This window comes from Crinia signifera, chromosome 3 (genome assembly GCF_055691185.1).
Source record: "Crinia signifera chromosome 3, ASM5569118v1, whole genome shotgun sequence".
NCBI classification, from domain to species: Eukaryota; Metazoa; Chordata; class Amphibia; order Anura; family Myobatrachidae; genus Crinia; species Crinia signifera.
Window position 1 is genome coordinate 29676565 of NC_139219.1, and position 23512 is coordinate 29700076.

A 23512-nucleotide genomic window follows, 5' to 3' on the forward strand; every position below is an offset into this window, starting at 1 on the left:
CGGTGCAGGGCGAACTATGTGATATTGTGATAGTCCTTGTAAAATATATCAATTTGGCTGTATATAGGAAGGAAGTAACTGCTCCTCGGCAATGGCAATAATGAGCATCCTCCTTCAGCGTATTCCTTTTCCTCTTCTACAGCACCTTGTTAGACTTCAGGCCCCCTGAGATCAGACCTGCAGGCTGAAGTTCTGAGCTGGGCCAGTGGAGGTCATTTATGAAGGGCAGTACAGATGCTCTGCAGCACAGTGACAAATTGGGTCCTGGCGTGCACAGCTGCGCAAATCTCTGCTTAGATCTCTTTTTGTGGTGTCGAGACAGGATTATATGCACCATAAAAATCTTGAAATATGCATGAAAAATATGCATGAAAAGTGTTAAAATATGCTACATTAAATAATAAAAAAAGTTTAACTTATTTATTTAAAAATCAGCATAAAATGAGTTGCAAATAAACCTCAAAAATAGGCCCACAGCATCTGCAGATGTCTAGTGCTATAAACAGGACTTTTTTTCTTTCTGGCTGCTACAGTATACTGCAGCGTCCAAAGCTCTTCTTGCATCAACTACACGGACCCTCATCTCCAGCACCGATGGAGCAAATGTCAGCGTAGCATGTGAGGGCGGCGCAGAGGAAGGCTTCCTCCCTGCGCCGCATACTCACTGTGACACGGCATTTCCTCCGCGCCGCGTGATGTCACAACCATTTTGCCCGCCTCCTCTGCTGCAGAAGTCTGTCTCTTGGTGTAAAGTCCCAGGCCAGGGGCAGGCAAAGGTTCAGGAACTTCGTAATGGCATCCGCCCTGACTGACTTTTATCAACATGGATTGGCAGCCTAGAGCAGTGTCATACATAGCGTACATCCCCAGCCTGCACACTCTACCACTACCTGGCCAGCAGCAGCAGGGCAAAGCAGTGTTCTGACTCGTGGGTGGAAAGGGGGCAGGGCCTAAAATATGCACCATCACTAGATTTTAGGTAAAATATGCAATAACCAGTGAGAATGGGCAAAATATGCAAATGCATATAATCCTGTCTCTTCTAATCATGTTTGCTACCCACCCGACTTTCACTCACCCCCTTAATCCAGCTGGAGGGTAATGATACCTTGTTTGGAGGTCCTCAATGGAAGCATTTTTTTGTTTCCTGGTTTTATCTCCACATTTATAGCCTGCAGTGTTATTTTCCACAGCTAGGGGGCAGCACATGTATAAAGGACAACTCATTAAAGTTATGCATATAGAAAAAAAAATATCGCCCTCTCAAACTTTACAGGTCAAGTCAAAATGCTAAAAACGTATTCTTCTTACATTTACTAAGGGGATTCTGTATTTTCTTTGTAATCCCTCCCAGGATCCTGCAGACTCTGTGCCGCAAATTGAAACTCCCAGAATCCTTTGACTTCAAACATCTGGCTCATCTTACGCCAGGTTATGTTGGCGCAGATCTGATGGCGCTTTGTCGGGAGGCAGCAATGTGCGCTGTGAACAGAGCGCTGATCCTGCTGCAGGAACAGAGGCCAGTGGAGGCTGGGGTAGAGGATCCGGCCTCTCAGCCAGGAGTTGTAGCATCTCTGTTACCAGCCCTGGACGTGCGACCAAGTCAGGTACACAACCGGTTCTGCCTGTTCCATCTTCCTGATCTGCGTTGTACAGACGGTTACAGACCATGTGATGTGCGATCTATAAAATGTCTCCCCTAGGATGAGCTGCAGCAGCTGCTGAGGCTGCTGAAGGACGAGACTCCCTTCCCGGAGCAGCAGCTGCAGACCATGCGCATAGAGATGGCTGATTTCCTGAGCGCCCTGCCCGCCGTGCAGCCCTCCGCCAAGCGAGAAGGCTTTGCCACTGTGCCAGACGTGACGTGGGCGGATGTTGGGGCACTGGAGGAGATTCGGGAGGAGCTTACCATGGCCATATTGGTGAGTAATTGGGTCTACAGGACAACGGCACAGAAGAGTAGTGTTCAGGTGATCTGCCGGTGTAAACGTCCTACCGCACCGGGAATAACCTGTATGGGCCTACCGGTTGTTTGTTTCCTCGTACAAAAGTCTAACGTCTGTCTGCTGTGATGGCCTCTCATGCACATTAATGCTAGTAGGACTGATGTAGGCGATCGGCCTGATATTGTTACTTTGCTCACACCTGTAAAACCGGTCTGTGTGTAATAATCTAATAAATGCCGGTGACCTGTTGCTCACTTATCGGTCAGGTCTGTCTAACAAAAGATATAGACTATTATTATAGGGGGGACGTTACTAATACCCCTTTTCCATCTGCAACCCGTGTTAAACACGGGTTTTTGAACACGGATCATACCCGTGTAAGACACGGGTAAAAACACTGTTCACACTGCGCACAGACCCGTGTTATACCCGTGTCGGAGCCTTTTACACTAAACCCGGGTAAACTTTGAAAAATCCCAAGAATGCCCACAAGACATAGCTTTTTTCCAGTCCAAACCAGTTTGAAGTCACAAAGGGGACAAAGGGGACAAAGGGGAGGGGTGGTGGGTGGTTACTTCTTGCAGCATTGCAGCAATGGAGTCAGAGAGAGTAGCTGTGTCTATGCTGGGCTTGCAGACATTTTGCAGTATTTTGCTGTACTATTCTGCCATGGACAGCTTGATGCAGCTTATAACACTCTGCTACCTACTGCTGCGCTGGAGGAGGAGGACCCAATTCTTTGCGGAGAGGGAGAGTGCTCGTCGCCATTATTTGAGGAGGAGGAGAGTGCTGTTATCAGCGAGTGTTTCCACCATCCTGCAAATGAGCACTGCACCAACCAGAAGAATGTGGATGAGAGATCGCAGACACGGGGAGGCTTTCATGCAGACAGTTCTAAGTTTCCAGGATGAACAGTGGATGGCACATTTCAGAATGTCCCGTGCTACATTTTTCTATATTTTGGAACTACTGTCCCCTGCCATCACGAAACAGACCACCAAGTTCAGGAAGCCTATTGAGCCCAGCAGGAGGTTAGCAATTGCTATTTGGTGGTACGCTACCCCTGGAGAGTATAGAACACTCTCTTGTCTATTTGGTGTAGGAATTGGCACAGTGTGCAAGATTGTATACCAAGTCACACGGGCATTGCTGAAAACCCTATACCAGCGCTTTATATCCTTGCCGCAAGGACAGCGGCTAGAGGACACTGTCAAGGGATTCAAGAGGCGTGGATATCCTCAGTGTGGTGGAGCAATCGATGGTACCCACATTCCCATCATTGCCCCCCGTGATAACCCCGCAGACTACTATAACCGCAAGGGGTGGCATTCTATTGTCCTGCAAGCTGTAGTGGACCATAAATACTGGTAAGCAATAGTTTACTATTTTTTTTTGTAAGGATGGGCATTTTCTTTGGAGGAACAATATGTAATATACCATTCTTTTTAGTTTCACAGATGTGTTCATAGGTTGGCCCGGTAGGTCACATGATGCGAGGGTGCTAGCCAATTCAGATCTGTACAGTATTGCGGAGGACCAGCTAGGTGGATGTCTGTTCCCTAGAGAGGTAAGAAATTTGTACCCTACAGTTTATGTTCACCCATAAACCAATATTTATGTTTTGAACCAGGAATAAATATAATTATTTTTACAGAAATCGGTGACTGTTGATGGTGTGGAAATTCCGGTCCACCTCATTGGTGATGCAGCCTACCCCTTGCAGCACTGGTTGATGAAGGGCTACACCCAGCATGTTTAACTGTCGCCACAACAGATTGCATATACCCATGCCCTCAGTTCTGCCCGTATGGCAGTTGAAAATGCTTTTGGCCGATTAAAAGGACGCTGGCGTTGCCTCATGAAGAGGAATGATGTGGACTTAAAAATCATGCCAGATATTGTCGCAGCTTGCTGCATTCTGCACAATATATGTGAGCTGCAAAAGGAAAACTTTCTTCCTGAGTGGAATGTGCTGGACCAGGAGTTGTTGGGAAACGTACATGATGCAGCAGGCTATGAGGGGGTGCATAGCGTTGCCGCAGAGCGGATAAGAGCCACAATAACTCAAAACCTTACATCAATGTTGCAGTAGGGGACACAGAGAAATATTGCTGGTTGAACAGTTTGTGTTTATTCATTTTTTGTATACTTGAAGTATAATTATAAAACATGTCAAAAAACTTTCTTGTATGTTTTCAAAACTTGACATACAGGTACAAAATGGCTTGGTAAACATTTATGAGTGCAAAAATATAAGTGCAAAGAGAACACAAGAGGGAGGAAGATGTATGACGCAGTGATGGGGGGGGGGGTGAAAGAAGTCATAAATTGGCAATCCTATCAGCTCCAAACTGTCCCTTCAGAAACCCTTCATACACTTAACAGTTTGGAGCTGATAGGAGGGCCTAAAGCACTATCACTGCTCCATACATCTTCCCCTCTGCTATGGCCATTCCAGTTATCACGTGGACCTAATTATTTCAGGCCTAAGAACGTTCATCCTTGAGGTAGGAAAATGTATATCTAGATATACTATATATTTAAAACAAAAAAAAAATGAGCACCCTAGTACTGCGACCTTTACTTGCAGGTACAAAATGGCTTGGTAAACATTTATGAGTGCAAAAATATAAGTGCAAAGAGAACACAAGAGGGAGGAAGATGTATGACGCAGTGATGGGGGGGGGTGAAAGAAGTCATAAATTGGCAATCCTATCAGCTCCAAACTGTCCCTTCAGAAACCCTTCATACACTTAACAGTTTGGAGCTGATAGGAGGGCCTAAAGCACTATCACTGATCCATACATCTTCCCCTCTGCTATGGCCATTCTATAGTTATCACGTGGACCTAATTATTTCAGGCCTAAGAACGTACATCCTTGAGGTAGGAAAATGTATATCTAGATATACTATATATTTAAAAAAAAAAAAAAAAAGAGCACCCTAGTACTGCGACCTTTACTTGCCCTTCTATGTATATAAATAATTATATATAAAAAATGTGTACCAACTGGCCCAACTTTGGCTTCTCAACCTACATTGTGCAGAAACCTAACAACCTGAAAAGATACATACAAACATTGCTGTAGCAACAACAGGCCTAACTCAATTGCCTATAAACCCGATATTGTTCGGGTTGTGGGGTTGATGTGTTAGGATACTGAGCATGGTCATAGTTGTACTGGCCATATGCCACTTGTGTGTGTGGTCTTTTTGTGGTGCTTGGGTATTGGGAGGGATACGGCTAAACATACGCTCAAACAATGTCATCTGCCTCTCATGCATATCCGCTATTTGTGACATAAAAGAATCATGCATTTCTTTTTCAGATGCTAAAAAACGGGCAATTCTTGCATCTTCATGAGCATTCAAATCGCTATCCGCCTCACGTAGATGTTCCAGAATAATCGTTGTCATTGCTCTCACAGATTGTTCTGTTCTGTTTGGTTTCGGCTTCCTTTTGGGAACGTTATAGACTGTGTAGGGATAAAAAATGATTTGTTACACACTGATGATATATAAACTTTGCATAGTTTATCCAACACATGTTTGCGGCCTTCCGGCACATACACACTACCTATCCATTGCCCATTATGTTTTCAATCCTTTTTCAAAGATAGTTTAAAGGTATTGCGGTGTAATATTGTTCGAGGTTGCCATTCAAGTATCCACATATCCCACCATGTGTTAACATAAGTTTTGGTCTTACGTATGGACTACTGCAGCAACTATGACACAGCATGCTAGGATGTGTAGTACCAAAGGAGCTTGAAGTATGATAGTTTTGACACCACTACATAATGTTTGTGTATGTGCTTGTCTCTGTGCAAATTTAATACTTACTATTGGAGCGCAAAGTTGTGGGCTTGGGTGCCTGGGAAATCTCCGTCGACTTGGGTGCCTGTGAAGTCTCCGGCTGAGAAGCCTCTACCTCCTCATTTATTACAGCGCTGACGGAATCATCCTTCATGCTTGACTCTTCCAAACTGCAGTCAGATACGAGCAGTGGGGATGATGGTCCACATTGTGAGCTGGGGAGGCTGTGCTGTGTTTCGGCATGGTCCTCCTCTACTGACATCTGACTATTGGCACAGCTGGATGATGATAGTGCGATGGGATTAGTTAGGGCACTTTTGCCAAAGACACTGTAGCATAGCTCATAATATGGCCAATCAATACGTCCTACGCCACTTTTCTTACGATTATGGTCGTGTGTTTTCATAAATTGCTTTCGTAGTGCCTTTAATTTGTTCACCACTTGCTGCTGTGTTTTTTTTATGCCTCTGTCGGCCAGTATAACGGATATGTTCTTGTAGACAAAGGTATCCTTTACTGTACCCGTCATCTGTCTTCTTATTTCTTCCTCTCCCCTAATATTAAGCAGCTCTCTTATCTCACTGTCTGTCCAACTATGGCTAGACATGGTTTGCTGTCCAAATACCTGCTGTGCCCAGCGTTGTAGGTAATGCTGTGATGGCTGCTTGGGCCCAGCGTCGCAGGGATTGTGGCTGTGATGGCTGCTTGTGCCCAGCGTAGGTAGGAGGCAATGTGCTGCAATGGCTACTTGTGCCCAGCGTGGCCAATGTGCTGCGATGGCTGCTTGTGCCCAGCGTGGCCAATGTGCTGCGATGGCTGCTTGTGCCCAGCGTAGGCAATGTGCTGCGATGGCTGCTTGTGGCCAGCGCCGGAGGAGCTGCTGCTGGGAAGCCTCCTCGTGGTCAGCGTCTCCCAGCGTCTTCCGGCGCGTCTCCAGCAGATGACATCATCTTCTGGTGCCCCTGAAGAACCAATTACCGGCCTCAGCGTGTTACCCGGATCTAAAACACGGGTAATGTGCATTTACACTGCGCACAGACCCGTGTCATTGCCGTGTTTTACCCTGGTAGATACCAGGGTAGAATTCCCTGGTCTCTCTACCCGTGTTTTGTGTAAAGGACACGTTCACACTGACAAAAAACCCGTGTCGGTGCGCGTCCTCGAGCAAAAACCCGGGTAGAATTTGCTAGTGGAAAAGGGGTATTAGCCACAAATGTCATAAAAACCAATCCCGTCTGCCGGTGCTCCAATGCGGAGTGAGTAACGCCAGCTGTAGCTGTGGGCTCCTTTCCACAGCGCTGTTTGTGGGATCAGACACTGATCCCTCCCAGCATGCCTCACTGGCTCCTGGGTCACAGAGGTCAGCTCTTATCGGGAGAGCATCCCTACGCGGAGCTAATCGCTTATCTTAGTACATATGCCATTAGTATCTCCTGGACTGGGCCGCGGGATGTACCTCAAGTGGTTGGTACATCCTGCCCTTGGAGAGATAAAGTGCCAACCAGCCTGTAGCGTGACCGCTAGGAGCGAATTGGCTAATACTGTAGCTTTCTACACTTTACCACTCTCCATACTTGGTGCATATACCCCCCAAGTAAGATAAACCATAAGTTGTCCAAAAGCGATCAATCCTCCTCTGTCATTTCATATACTGTGCTCAGTAATTGACAGCGGTTTAATTGGCGACTTTGGGAAACTTCTTTTTTAATAAATAAGGGTTACACAATGATGTGATGGAGGTTTTTCTTCCCATGTGTCCTGAACACTCAGCAATAGCTATAATGTGGTTTATTTTCCTGCAGGCACCAGTGAGGAATCCGGAGCAGTTTAAGGCTCTCGGCCTGATGGCTCCAGCTGGTGTGTTACTAGCTGGACCGCCCGGCTGCGGGAAAACTCTACTAGCGAAGGTAAGAGAATCGTTCCCTGCTTATACGCATAGGCCCAAAGCTTTCAGTATGGCGGTGCTGTGGAGACCTGCTTAGGCAGCGGTCAGCACTGATACGGATGGTGCTTGGGAGGAAGAAGCGGGGCTCGCTGGATAATGGGTTGATCGTCTGTTAATGGTTCTTTTTTTTGCCCCAATACGTTTTGAGAGGTTTGCATTACTTGCGACTCTGGTAGCTACATTCCCACTCACATGGAGTTTGACGGATGGGTTTGGCCTGGAGCACTTAAGGCCCCCATACATTAGGCCGACTTGTCCTAGGGACAAGCCGGACCCAATTTACCTGCGAGCCGCCCGGCAGCTCCCCGGGAGGCTCACATACAATTTGGCACTTGATGTGCCATTTTTACATGGGATAAATCGCATGCGATTTATCCCATGTAAAAAAAAACCCGGGGAGCTGCAGGGCGGTGAGCAGTAGTGGGGGCGGGCAGCGGCAGTAGTGGGGGCGGGCAGCGGCAGTAGTGGGGGCGGGCAGCGGCAGTGGTGGGGACGGGCAGCGGTGGTGGGGGCGGCCAGCGGCGGTAGTGGGGGCGGGCGGCGGGGACGGGCGGCGTTTGCGGTGAGCGCAGTGTACTTACACATAGCAGCAGCGGCGACGGGACGCGCAGTGGCGGCTATTATACTTTTAAAATACTTGTCAAATGACCGGCCGCTCTCTGATTGGCTGAGAGCTCTCCGGCCAATCAGAGAGCGGCCGGTCATTTGACAAGTATTTTAAAAATATAATAGCCGCCACTGCGCGTCCCGTCCCCGCCGCTGCTGCTATGTGTAAGTACACTGCGCTCACCGCACACGCCGCCCGTCCCCACCGCCGCTGCCCGCCCCCACCACTGCTGCCGCTGCCCGCCCCCACCACCGCTGCCGCTGGCCGCCCCCACCGCCGCTGCCGCTGGCCGCCCCCACTACTCCCCCGGTGTCTGTATGCATATGCCTGTCAGGTGGCAGGCATATGCATACAGGGAGGTCGGACGTGATCATATGTACAGACCGTCCGACCTCCCTGATCCGGACCGATGCGCACGGGACCGCGCATCGGATCGGATCAAATGTCACATACCTACGATTTTGGGCCGATTTCATCCGATTATCGGCACAAAGTGCCGAAATCGGATGAAATCGTCCCAAAATCGCATAGTGTATGGGGGCCTTAACTTCCACTGAATTTACAGATTAAGACAATCTAGCATTTTGTGCTCTTCCAGGTCAAGGGCAGCTCCTGTCTACAGGCAGCAAGTCTTCTTGTCTGACAGCTGTTGTCTTTTGTGTTCTAGGCAGTTGCGAATGAATCTGGACTCAACTTTATCTCTGTAAAGGGCCCCGAGCTTCTGAATATGGTGAGTTGTGGATGGTCGATAATGAGATGTTGGTGTCTTATTTTGTCCATATCAGTTCAGCAGCTGCTTTTATGTGGGGGATATATAAACGTGCTCCCCACACATTTCCTTATCTGTCTCCTGTGCTCTTCAACCAGGTTTGTGTGGATTTATTTTCATTGCTTTGCTGCAATCTCTGCGATGAAGTCGTAGTTCCAGGCTATCAGAGTTGTCATGTCAAGAGTGGCAGCATAATTAGTGTTCATTCTAGCAACCTGCACCTTTCAAAACCTGTGCAGTTCCTCCCTCCTGCCTGGGGTGTCACTATCACTGTGGTGTCTTTATCAGATAGTGGCCTGTATATCAATACAGGCCACACTGTACGAAGAGCACCAAAGCAGACAGCGACACCCCAGGCAGGAAAGGGGAACTGCATGGGTTTTGAAAGGTGCAGGGTGCTAGAATGAACACTAATTATATCTACATGAAGATGTCTTGGCTGAAAAGCACAGACTGCAGCAAGGACAATGTGTCTTCTGTTGCAGGTGGACGCTGAGCTAAAGTTATAGGAAGGTGAAACAATCCCTTTATACTGTAGATTGTGGGAACAGTGATGCATGCTTTGTGGATGTCCGGTGACGCTGTTATTGACACCTGTGTTCTGGTTTCAGTATGTTGGTGAAAGTGAACGAGCCGTTCGCCAGGTGTTCCAAAGGGCTTCAAACTCCTCCCCCTGCGTCATCTTTTTTGATGAGATAGACGCACTGTGCCCGCGAAGGTCTGGTCATGAGGTGAGATCCTGTTCTGAACGTGGTTGCTATGATCTATTACCAATAGCCGCAGACGAATTCTGCCCCTGTCCGTTGTATGAGGGGAACTGTGTCACATGGGGGAAGAGAACCAATTAGCTGCAAGTCTGTGAGTAAACAAAAAATATGGGGCCTTTGGTATAATTTCAGATGACTTTTTTGTAATTCATATATATATATATATATATATATATATATATATATATATATATATATATATATATATATATATATATATATATATATATATATATATATATATATATATATATATATATATATATATATATAAGACAACAAGAAAAGGAGCGCTCCATAGTGCAATATCTTTGAAAATTTATTGTGATAAAATAGCTTTTTAAGAGCATAAAAGCAATGGGTAACGTACCCTTACTGACGGTTGTCAGTAAGGGTACGTTACCCATTGCTTTTATGCTCTTAAAAAGCTATTTTATCACAATAAATTTTCAAAGATATTGCACTATGGAGCGCTCCTTTTCTTGTTGTCTTTTAGATTGATTGACCCTCAGAATCCGGGTGTGTTAACAGGAGCTGCCGGTCGTATCACAGACCAAAGTGCAGGAGTCTAGGATTTGGACTTGGGTTCAATTTTAACCCTGTTGGAATTGGACAATTGTGTCTATATATATATATATATATATATATATATATATATATATATATATATATATATATATATATATATATATATATATATATATATATATATATATATATATATATATATATATATATATATATATATATTAGTACTCGTAGATGGTGGCACTCGCTCTGATAAATGTCTCAGATCAAACTTGTATAATGTTGCTGGCCCAAAGCCTACACCTTAGAGACGCCAGAGCGATACTACAGTGGATTGGGCTGTGATCATATTCTATTGATCTGGCAGCTACTAGTTCCTAACAGCAGGGGGCGCTCTCTGATTGTCATTTCCATTATGCCTGTTTCACATGTGGTCTTGCATATTTTTGGAATGGCTTATTGTGTCACCGTCATACGTAGCTGGCAGTAATTTGTTTCAGATCTGTAGTTCATTTTAGGAGGTTATAGTGTATAAGTATCGGCTGGGAGTAAGGAGGTGGGGGGGGGGGGTTGGAGGTGCCAGCTGGTAGTAAGAGGGGGGGGGGGGGGGGGGGGGGGGTGGAGGTCCTGGCTGGGAGTAAGAGGTTTAGAGCTGTGGTTCCCTTACATGATCCCCAGGGCGCACATTCCAGGTTTTAAGGCTATCCCGGGCTAAGCGCAGATTTTTAAATTTAAAATAACTAAGGTATAAATCATTTCCCTTATGATCAATCATGGATAGCCTTAAAACCTGGACAGTTAGGGCCCTCGCACACCCCAGTTTGCAAAAAAAACAGGTCAAAACTGTCCCGGCTGTCAGTGCCTTTCACATGCACCGCTTATAAACACCTGATTTATTTGAAAATGAAAGTGAAAATGGAGTTGTGGGCAGGTAGGTGTGTGTGTGTGCGCGCGGGTGCATGTGTAAGAACTCATAGACATTAGCTATTTACTGAGCTGCATGGACATGGCCCGGCAGCCAGGCAAGTCAGTGGATGTTTATGGCTGTAACACGGTGGCCGTGCCGTGTCTGCAGTGTGAAAGGACTCCTTCCATATTTAACAACATTTTACACCCGGCAAAACCGGTGTGTGTGAAAGGGCCCTTAGGGTGCCTTTATGTTTGAGCTTGAGAATCACTGGGTTACAGTGCTGACTGGAGTAGGGGGTGATGGGATCAAAGGACTGGTTGGCGAATAGTCTCTAGTATGGACTGAAGGGGGCGAGCGATCACTGCAGTTAGGGCGGCTGGTATAGTGAGTGAGCACCTTGTGAGTCTCCCATATTATGTCGCGTCTCCGAGTCACGTGACTCCAAGGACTGTGGAATTCCCGCTTAAGTAGGTGTCTGTGTTCAGCCAGATTTCCATACAGCCGGGACATGAGGCTGACGCTGCGTCACTTGCTCTATACAGACTAAATACAACAAATAGCGCTGCAGCTGTACAATCACCGGCTGCCTGGCTTACTGCCACAGAGCTCCTTTGTGTAGGATACAAAGACTTACGCAGTACTGCCCTATGTGGCTGTAGAATGTAAGCTTGTAAGCCGGATCCTCTGTCATCTTTATCGCTGTATTCCCAGTTGTACAGCGCAGCGGCATATGCTGACGCTACATAAGTAAATGTGAATAAAGGTCGTAGCCCTCAGCACATTCATTACATGGTTTTCAGGTTGTCAAAAAGGATCGTATTTATAGGAAAATCCATCTGACAACCAGAGAGCGGCCTTGTCTGGTTACAGGTCGTCTGTGATTAGCAGCTGCATACATAATGGCCCTTATTCTGGTTCACTTGTAAAGGCAAATTCCTTCTCAAATGGACAAAACCATGTGCACTGCAGGTGGGGCAAATGTAACATGTGCAGAGAGAATTAGATTTGGGTGGGGTTTTACTTCAAAGTGAGATCTATATTGCAGTGTAAGACTAAAGCAGTCAGTATTTTCCCTGCACAGAAACAAAAAAAGTCATCAAAATCGAACTCTCTCTGCACATGTTACATCTGCCCCACCTGTAGTGCACATGGTTTTGTCCACTTGAGAAGGAATTTGCCTTTTCAAGTGAACCAGAATAAGGGCCATAGTATAGTTTTGGTTTGTGGTACAGTGTGTGTGTATACGTTTTGTGTTTTGTAATAAATAAAACCCAGCAAACCTGCAGTCCTGCCATGCAACGCTTTGGAACGCTAGTTAAACACCGTGGTCCGAGGACCCGCACAGTCACACAGTGAGTCAGTGGGAAATGTACGCACACCACACCCTGTCACAACAGGCATTGTGTACCATTAATCTCCTGATTTATTGCTGTTTACAGAATACTGCGGTTTGTGCCGCCTTGATGTTGTGTGTAAGCAGAGACAGGTTTATTTAATAGATGGGGTTTAAAGCCTGACCTAAGAAATTACCCTCAACCAGCAGCTTCCTTCCTCCCCTTCATCCCTACAGGGAACCTTTACACACCGCTGCATAATGAGGGGGCAGAAGCAGTGGGCAGACTCCTGGCAGTGCAAGGTCTGAGTATTTTCCTGTGACATCACCAAACTGCCAGCTTTCAGCACATTGGCTCTAAGGGGTCACCTGACCTTCCGGCAACAGCAATATTCAATCGAAGTGATGAATGCTGTGCCCTGTTGCAGCTGTATGCTCGTGTACCGATGGTCGAGTGGCCGCGTGTTGGTCTGTTTCTTGGCTGCCCTGTTCTCTTATTGCTGGAGAGCAGGTTAATTCTCCACTGCAGCTGGGTGGACAGAAGCCGTGTAGCTGCCGGCCCCTGGCCTCCCCTCCTGTGCAGCCGCCGCCGGCCCCTGGCCCCCGTTGTACAAAATCATTAGCGCCGGGGGATTCATTAATTTTTTTTTTTCTCTTATTTCTGTACAGCAATATCTAAATTTTTATTTTTGTTTAATTCTAGTTTGTTACTTTTGATTATCGTTTCAGTGTGTTAATAAACTGCAGTAATTAGCCACTATAGGTGACGTGCTGGCTATCGTGTCATGCAGTCCTCGAATCAGGCCCCCTAACCATTCTGTTAGTCAGTATTGTTTGTTATTTCCCATAGTCTGGCTCCAGCGTAAGAGTGGTCAACCAGCTGCTGACAGAGATGGACGGACTGGAAAGCCGACGTCAAGTTTTCATCATGGCCGCGACTAACCGACCAGGTGAGACAACCCTCTCTGTACCTGGCGCTGTACACGAAGGTCCTGCTAAGCCAGAGCTGGGCAACACCGGCCCTCCAGATGTTGATGAACTACACATCCCAGCATCTGCAACTGACTGCCTTGCATCAGTTTCAGCATGGCCACATAGCAAAACTAATGCAAAGCATCCTGGGATGTGTAGTTCATTAACATCTGGAGGGCCGGTGTTGCCCAGCCCTGAGCTAAGCCATGTGCCCGGTGTCTTTGACATCAGAGGTGGATCCGTGCATTATACCTGGCAGCTGGTGGGTTTATTAGCATTGCCTTTTTGTGATCACTCTAATGGGAAGGTGCTGATTGCTCTTCTGGATGAATGGATGTTACATGGCGCGGTGGTGTGTGAGAAAATGTTTCTGTTAGGATGCATTTTATTCCTGCTACCGCGTTCTATGTGTCTGCAGCTGTATCGCTCCGTAATACAGACCCATTCCCATCTCCTTTCCCTCCCTACTCTCCGTCATCCAGACACACTCCCCTTTCTTTCCCCTCCCGACTCACCGTCACCCAGACACACTCCCGTCTCCTTTCCCTCCCGACTCTCCGTCACCCAGACACACTCCCCTCTCCTTTCCCTCCCGACTCTCCGTCACCCAGACACACTCCCCTCTCCTTTCCCTCCCGACTCTCCGTCACCCAGACACACTCCCGTCTCCTTTCCCTCCCGACTCTCCGTCACCCAGACACACTCTCCTCTCCTTTCCCTCCCGACTCTCCGTCACCCAGACACACTCTCCTCTCCTTTCCCACCCGACTCTCCGTCACCCAGACACACTCTCCTCTCCTTTCCCTCCCGACTCTCCGTCACCCAGACACACTCTCCTCTCCTTTCCCACCCGACTCTCCGTCACCCAGACACACTCCCCTCTCCTTTCCCTCCCGACTCTCCGTCACCCAGACCCACTCCAGTCTCCTTTCCCACCCGACTTCTCCATCACCCAGACACACTCCCGTCTCCTTTCCCTCCCGACTCTCCGTCACACTATGTTATTCTCCCACCACACCCTAGTGGATGGTAGGCCATGAGATACCGCCTGTCGGCTCAAAAACAGTGAAAAACCCATGTCGACCTTTTGACTGTTGACCTAAACCATGACGACCTAATGCTTGTATCGACCTAGATACCTGTCGACCTTGTGCCATGTAGACCTAGTAACCTGTCAACCGTATCCCCTATCCGTCACCCAGACCCACTCCCGTATCCTTTCCTCACCCGACTCTCCATCGCTCAGGCCTACTCCTGTGTCTTCACTGAAAAAAACCCAGAAAATATTCCATGCATATATTTGTGCTGATTTCATAAGGACAAATTCCAGTAGCTGCTGTTTGCTCAGCTCAAGTGTAGTTTACTTAGAGAAATTGTCAAGGTTATCTGAGCTATTGCTGCAGGTATCAGCTTGTTCACGGTGACCTGAGAGGGCTGTAATACTGCAGTGTACTCCATATCAGCAGTAATGATTGTGTAACCTACTTCCATATACAGACATCTGTCACTGGACCCAACGGACTGGGTGAGACTGGACAGACAAAGACTGAACTGTACTGACAGATTCCGTTCGTACAAATTTCCTCCTGGAATCTAGCAAATCTGTCTCCCTAAGTAATTTGGTGACATTCTTATTGTGCGGCCAAGCCACAGAACGTCCTGCATGGCCGCTCTGTGTACTGTGCTTACACAGACATCTGATACACATGTGTGACCATAGTGCGATCTGCAGCTCCGGGTCTCATTCATTTCCCTTAAACTCTCTGTGCTGCAGATATCATTGACCCGGCCATCCTTCGGCCTGGACGACTGGACAAAACTCTGTATGTTGGGCTCCCGCCTCCTGCTGACCGCCTGGCTATACTGAGGACCATTACCAAAGTAATTGCGCCACGTTATTCTGTACATGAAGCGTTTTGTACGATGGTTGTCTGTCTGTTGTGAAGCTCCTGATGTTATTTTACAGAGCATTTTTCTTGTTTCTATTCCTGCCTCTATAGGATGGTACCCGGCCTCCTCTGGGATCCGATGTTGATCTCCATACCATCGCTCATGATGGACGATGTGACTGCTTCACGTGAGTTGTGTGTTGTGTTGACACACATAGAAGACGTGTCGTGAGATAAGCTGACATGGGCCTCTATGTGATGTTGGTTTACTGTCATCAAATCAAGAGTCCTGTGACCACAGCCAATGTCCAGAGCTTTCAGGATCCGCATTCATTAGTGATAGTGATTTACTCAGCAGTCGATCTTGGAGTATCGCGATATCGGTTATTCCCCCGCGTCAGAGTTCAATGATCACATGATCTGCATTGGCAAACGCTGATCCTTGGCTCATTTAGATTATTTCCTAGCAATAAACACTCTCTGTAGCCTGGCCGCCGCCTACTGACCTGACCTTGCGGCCTGGCTGCCGCCTACTGTCCAGGATCCTGCGGCCTGGCTGCCGCCTACTGTCCAGGATCCTGCGGCCTGGCTGCCGCCTACTGTCCAGGATCCTGCGGCCTGGCTGCCGCCTACTGTCCAGGATCCTGCGGCCTGGCTGCCGCCTACTGTCCAGGATCCTGCGGCCTGGCTGCCGCCTACTGTCCAGGATCCTGCGGCCTGGCTGCCGCCTACTGTCCAGGATCCTGCGGCCTGGCTGCCGCCTACTGTCCAGGATCCTGCGGCCTGGCTGCCGCCTACTGTCCAGGATCCTGCGGCCTGGCTGCCGCCTACTGTCCAGGATCCTGCGGCCTGGCTGCCGCCTACTGTCCAGGATCCTGCGGCCTGGCTGCCGCCTACTGACCTAACCCTGAGGCCTGGCTGCCGCCTACTGTCCAGGATCCTGCGGCCTGGCTGCCGCCTACTGTCCAGGATCCTGCGGCCTGGCTGCCGCCTACTTTTCTGACCCTGAGCGTGCTATGCTGTCCAGAACACCAGCTGTTCACCACGGCTATACGGTCCTCATGGAACTTGCCAGAGGACACTGCAGGTCTCATGTTGTACTAATGGAATATTCCCAATTTTCTGACCACGGAATCCCCACCTGCCCCAGTTATTAGTACAAGTAGTTCCTGATATCCAGTACAGCTGTATGTTATACTTGGTGTGTAGTGTTCCTGCTATTTTGCATGCACCAAGTGACCGGTACCATGGTAGACAGATCTTTAGATGACTAGACGGCTGTCACCGATAGGGAGCCCTGTGTACCAGCAGGACCCTCACCCTTTTTGCAGTGTCCCCTCCGAGACCATGTTTGGTCTCTGCAGATGTAAGAGGTTTATCACATAGACAATTTCTAGGTCGACACTGGAAAAATGTTGCTCCAAGAAAAAGGTTGACATAGGTTTTTAACTTTTTTTGGAGGGGGTTGTCCATGTCGACTCCAAATAGTGTACCACACTGTATGTAGCTCTGCATCCTCGTAGTACCTGTATAGCGCCGTGCCAGTGCGACCGTGGATGCTCAGCCAAAAATCCACTTTGCATTTTGAAAATTCCCTGGCATGTTCCACGCACCCCCCTCCAGCTGCTTTTGAACTAAACATCCCAGCATGCCTTGCCACAGTTTTTAACATGAAGTAATAGCAAAACTTTGTCATGGCATGCTGGGATTTGTAGTTGCACTGTAGCTGGGGGGCTGTATTTTTGAATACCCCTTTGCGGTGCACATGATCAAGTGCTGCCAAGATACGAACATGCTAACATGAACGTAGAAAGATTGTAACCAATGTGTTTGTATGCTCGGCCTCTGTCTTCCTGCTGATGTCACTGTCTGTGCCTGGGTCTCATGATTGCATGTTTTCCGTTACACAGGGGTGCTGACCTGTCTGCTCTTGTACGAGAGGCCTCCATTGGTGTTCTGCGGAGCAGGATGTCCCAGCCGGATCCTGCTGGCAGCGCAGGTGAGTCTATGACACCATTTGTTATGCCCAGTTTATCCCGCTTGGCTGCCCGCCTGAGCACATATGATGCACAGTGTCCTGGTTTAACCCCTTCCAGCCATAAAACAACTATGTTTTTTTACACTGGAAAGTTCTACTAGTGTTTGGTGAGATGTGTGTGTGTGTGTGTGTGTGTGTGTGTGTGTGTGTGTTTCTGAGGATTCCCTACTTATTCTTTAGATTAACCATAGACCTGCCTAGCAACTCCGCTAGTGTCCTGGTCAAATGGTGGCGTCAGCTGTTCCCTGGGCTGAATCACTGTTTGATTGGTCTATTGTTTCACTAGGATTTAGTGACATCACCTGTGACATCACTGTCCCGGGCTGTACCCTACTTACATTCAGGAATGTTCAATTACCTGAGCTAAATAATGCAGCTGCTCTCCCCTGATCTTTCAGATGACGTCCGTGTTTGCCAGAAACACTTCGAAGAGGCGTTCAAGAAGGTGAAGCCCTCCGTTTCCAAAAAGGTGAGTTGACCCTGTGACGAGGGGTGGAGTGGGCACATTAGTAATGCAGTGGTAACGAGTAATACCAGTGAACTGTTATTGCCCAGTAGTTATGTCAGTATGCACTGTATATCCCCACTTAATGTCATTGATTTTTGCGCCAGCTGCCCTGTCCCGCTGCTTTGTACTGAATATGCTTCTAATGCACATCACCAGTGCGACAAGTGTGTAATACACGAGTAGCCTGCACCCTGGAGCTGGCATTGCATGCAGCCGGGGTGTGTAACAGACTCACCTGAGTAAAAAAGCAAAAGGGCGAGGGCCGATATGGGTGATCCCGATCGCGTATTCTGCGGCAGAACACATTGCCCAGTTTTGGGTGCAGGTACAAGGCAGCACAGATTCTATTAATAATGCAATATGAGGGTCCGGAATCGCTACCTGTGACAGTAACACATTACTCCAACATGTTATGCGGCACTTAACCGTGTCTGTAACTGTTGGAGCACTGTAGCAGGCGCTGACACGCGTTTGACGCGCCAACAGGGGACGCACGGTTCTGTAAATGTTCGGCAGTCCCGCTAGATAAATCATACGTGAGACACAAGTGTGTGCCTCTTTAAGCCGATCCCGATCTCCTCTGTGCTGGCTATTGGAGCACAGAGGGACCCTTGTTTGGGGCCGGTATGTGTCATGTGAGCGTCACGTCTTACAGGCAGATCGAATTTCCTGGAATACAGAGAACTGAGCCTGGCAGTTGAGGAAACGGTGAAACGAACGATCAGCTTCTGTTTCCGTATAAATCTGTATAGGTCTCTTATACGGAAATCAGGATCTGTGCTCGTCCGTATGTCTTACCGTAATCTGCCGCCAAGCCTTACTCCGACGCCTCTTGTGTAACTTATTGCTCACTTGCAAGCTGGTGACTCTATAGCTAGTGTTCTGCTTAGCAATGCATGCTGGGACTTGTCAGGTTCTGGCCCAGTTCTGCATTTGTGCTTCGGTGCTAGAGGTTGCCAAGCAAGTGGGCTTAAGGAGCCTGTCCCTGTGCCGGGGGGATGTGGAGGGGGTGTCTTCGCATGCGCGGTCAGCGCTGACCCTCAGCTAACCGCACTGAACCTGCCGGATATTGATACATTGGGCAGCATCGCATCCCCATAGAAATCTATGGGGGATGTGGCTGCGAGCAGGACAGGAGAAATCGCAGCAGGTACGCTGAGGTACCTTCTACATACCTGCCGGCAGTTCTTAATATTTGGGGCTAACACCCGTAAACGGGTGTTTATGGGGAATTAGCCATACAAATTGCCTTTATAATATGCTAGAAAATTGCTCGGTGTGTATGAAACATTAGACTTTAAAGGGAATATAACGGTCTTGTTCTGTCTGTCAATCATATTGTATATACAGAGAGAATGTGCTGTGCTGAGAGCTATGTACAGGGACTGTGCAATCAGAATATATATGTTATATATATATACAGCATTCCTGTACATGGAAATACACTGGTGCGCTTGGAACAAACAATAGAACATGATAACGTTCCTCTCGCCCTCTGCAGGATCAGATAATGTACGAGCTGCTGCGCCAGTCTCTCAGCCCCTGACCGGCCCTGGAGGTGGAGGAGGAGCGGGGTGTAACAGACCGGCAGTCCGGGGTTTCTCTGCGGATTGCCAGCTCGTGGGTTCTGCAAAGCTCCAGTCCAGTCTTAATATGAGCGGCATCCAGAGGACTCAGCGTGGCGTCAGCGGATGTGATGCAGCGACGTTGCACAATAACGCCAATGTTTGGTTCCGGAGTGCTGCACTAGAATGTGAAGTTTGATCCTGTGTAGGAGTTCATGGCATCATTGCCCAGACTGAAGGGAAGAAGAGCAAAACATTCTCTGAATTTCATTATTTTCTAGGAAAAAATAAATGTTTTTGCTACCTCTGGGCCTGTTCTCCTCTCTGTGTTTTACGTACATGTTACACGCATCCCTTAAGGTGCCCATTGCAAAACGTATGTAATGCAATCTAGCTGCATACAATAATTGTACAGTGTATGGGCACCTTTACTTAGTGGCAGCCGTGAGGTATAGGGGTGAGACTGGCAGGAGATATGAGCAATGTCCGGTCACTAAGGACTAACCCAATCTCTTATATATATTTGGCTACATCTGTCACTCAAAATGTGTGAGTGTGTCTATAACGCTGAGTGGAGCCTCAGACTCGGCCCACACACACTCACATAGTGACAGAGAAGAGAGAACCAGCCCAGTGAGCCCACAGTGCCAGACACCCTCTGCCTCCCCATGCTGCCCGGCAAAGACACTGCTACTCCACAGCCACCAGGTGATTCGCGGCACACACACACACCACCTGCGATTCGCGGCACACACACTCAAGTTGCAATACAGGCCATCTCTCATACAATTCTAACCATATTTCTCACAATACAAACGTTCACAAATTAAGGGGGCGCAGCCCCTTACGCCGGTGTGAAGAGCGCCCGTAGGGCGGCATTCAGAATACCGACGCCAGCAAAATCCTGACAGGTGTTGGATAAGTATTCTTATCCTGACCCTCCCTTCCCGCTGCCTAACATTCTCCTGTTGTGCATAATCCTAACCCCTGAAAATACCTACCCTCCCTCTACCCTATGTAACCTTACCCTCCTCCCCCCCCCCAGCCTAAAACAAAGTCCTCCCTAGTGCCTAAACCTAATCTCTCTCCCACCCACCCCCCCACCACCATCTGCCTGACCCTCACCCGCCCCGGAAAATTTACTTTCAGTATCCTGGGAGTCGGTATTCTGGTGCCAGTTTCCTGGCATTAGCAAGGATGCCAGCATCGGTATAGTGAATATAGTATAGTATACTGCTATCCCAACTGCTGAACGCTTCCCCCCCCAAAAATATTACTCTAGAGCCCCACACCTGGGACCATCATTCCTAACGGAACCGTAACCAGTGCCAAGTGACCTGGGTATTTATTTTTTTTGCATGAAATTGGCCATTACGCTGCTTGCCAGGGACTTAGAGGTCACCCATAAGTACAACACCTAATATTGAGTCTTTATTACTAAATTCCACTTTGTAAGCGGACACAGAAGGACGTAGGCTAGAGAATAAGTTACCAGAACAGGACAGCCGCTCAGAGATCGCAGCAGAAGTTAATAAATAATATTACAAGTTATATTGGGCCTGATTCACAGATGATCTGCAATTAGCATTTTCCTAATTACTTATGCAATTATCCTGCGTCACTTCATTTTCCTATCACATGTACACACACATTACCCTGTGGGGGGGCGAAGACTTCTGAGTGAGATCCAGCTCTGTGTGTCCCACATATACAGTAAGACTTGGCTTAATACACACAGATCTAAGCAACATTTGTCTTTCCATTCTATATCGCATTATTACTGGTACCATGTACTATATGGGTGAGACCGGGCACGGGTATATATTCTATATACTGTAATCTGCATAATACATGGTATCAGCATCATATTGAAAGTTTACAAGTAATCCTTTCCTTGTCCAGTAAATGATGACGTGCACCTCCGCACCTGGCTGATTCCCCTCTGGTATTACAGCCCTGAATGTATTTCTACAGTTACAGGATAATAACTTATTGTTCCTTTCAGAAGAATATTTTCATTTCTTATTATTAGAATGGTAAACGATCGGAGCAGCTGCGTGACAAAGCTTCGGGCGCCATAGAATCTGAGGCTCCATTATTGTATGGCTGCGGGAAGTATTCTATTACATCAGATACGGGTCACGCAGTGCCGCCAGCCAGTCTCTGACAATCACACCTTAAAGGTCATTTAGGAAGCTGCAAAACCCAGGCCTGGAGCTTATTTGTGTCGCAGGATCAGCAAGTATTGCAGGAAATCTGTCATTGCAATAAGCAGATTACAGCGTACATACAGGGTACGCAGCATTCAGCCAATAAGGGTCAGATGCGATCATTTATTTGCCAGAAAATAAAAATAAACTAGATATTATTGCGATTTTTAGCATGATCGGCCTATCCAATTACAGACCATTTTTTTAACCCATTTTCAGGCAGTAACACATGGTACCCAGGATAAGCTACCAATGCCATGTGTTCCCGTGGCTCCAAGGTCTGCGTATTGTGGATTATACTTCATGTGCCTGGTATCAGGGTTTATTGGATAGCGCCCAGCGATTCCATTTGCTGCGGAAAATGACCGCAGCTTGGCCATTATTCAGCAATCATCGTAAATCAACAGAAGTCGATATGAGGTGAATTTTAGGTAACCTGGGTCCCCTTAAACACTGGTCACGTTCAGGAAAATGCAACCGCAGTCTAAGGTCCTGCTGGGGGGCATCGGTGAAGCATTGTTGCGGGGAAGCAGTCCAAACAATGCAGGCGTGTCTGGACCATTTGCAAGCCAGGCTGGGGGATGTCACACGCGTCTGCTGCAGCCTGGCAACTGGCTTGGCATCACAGCCAGAGGGCTACCCTTAACATGCGAGCGTTTTAGTATATAGCAAATTGCTTGCGTAACAGAGAACAAATTCATTAGGAACACATATTGGACAGCAAGTTTTTTTTAGGGTTTAACCTATCAATGGCAGAGAAGTAGCTAGAGGTGTGTAAGGGGTCTCATTGCAGATGTAGCTGTGTCACGGCACCCTGCAGCCAGTAGCGCTACTGCAGTGCGTTCCTCAGCCGGCTCCCTGTAACCTGTGGAGCTGCCAGGGAAAGGCTACACCAAAATGGCAGAAGATGGGACTGTAGGGATCGCATTGGATGGACGTACAGCATGGAATAGACTGAGAGCATTTCCCGCCAGTGTGAAGTGAATGGTGGTGGAGACAGGAGAATGCAGAGAGACATTGGAGGGAGATGGTGGGGAAGCCTATAGAATAGGCATAGCTATTGAAAGGGTCACCGTCGATGGTGCAATAGGCGCTTTGCATCGATGGCGTGAAACCATCAATGTGAAAGCTTAGCTCTGTGCTTCTGTACCATTGATAGCAATAACATCAAACATCAGTGGAAAACCATTGGTGGCTGTCAATCATCAATGGTCAATAAACATGCCTACTTAGGAGTGTGGTTCCTGGAGGAAGGATCCACCGGCAGACCAAGACATTGCTTGCAGATGCCAGAGCATCTCTGGGAGAGTCCAAAGCTTTCTAGAATATCACAGCCCACTATCCCAAGCACAGCGACAGGAGAGATAGAAGAGAGTGGAACCGCTGGGTTTACTTCTCTGTAACTCAGAGTCCCAGCCAGCCTGTCACATACTGACTACTTTGGGAGAAAAAAAGTGCAAGTCATCTTATCCAACACTGAGCTTCTGGTTATAGGGTGAGGAGCGAGTAACCAGCAGAAGGAGAAGAGATGAACTCAGCTGATTGGTTCCAAAGCTGCCTGTAGCACTTTCTCCAACAGGACTCAAGGCACCTTACAGACATCAAAACAATGCACATAATACATAGGATTTGGGTAGTACAGCAATAGACAAGTCACACAGAGACAAAAAGAAAACTTTGTGCTACAGTAGACACAATGTAGTGTTGGT

General features: G+C 47.8%; 1 protein-coding gene across 2 annotated transcripts in view; it reads left to right on the top strand.

Annotated features, from left to right (window-relative positions):
- Window positions 1-19902, top strand: part of NVL (nuclear VCP like) — a 34102-nt gene extending 14200 nt beyond the window's left edge. For both annotated transcript variants that reach the window (XM_083175567.1, XM_083175568.1), the window contains 11 exons: window positions 1355-1607; window positions 1704-1922; window positions 7565-7669; window positions 8982-9044; window positions 9695-9814; window positions 13472-13571; window positions 15368-15474; window positions 15594-15670; window positions 17393-17481; window positions 17919-17989; window positions 19530-19902. In XM_083175567.1, the coding sequence (XP_083031693.1) occupies window positions 1355-1607; window positions 1704-1922; window positions 7565-7669; window positions 8982-9044; window positions 9695-9814; window positions 13472-13571; window positions 15368-15474; window positions 15594-15670; window positions 17393-17481; window positions 17919-17989; window positions 19530-19574 (1249 nt within the window). In that variant the 3' untranslated portion in view covers window positions 19575-19902. The remainder of the gene's footprint in view (window positions 1-1354; window positions 1608-1703; window positions 1923-7564; window positions 7670-8981; window positions 9045-9694; window positions 9815-13471; window positions 13572-15367; window positions 15475-15593; window positions 15671-17392; window positions 17482-17918; window positions 17990-19529) is intronic.
- Window positions 19903-23512: the final 3610 nt, after the last annotated feature.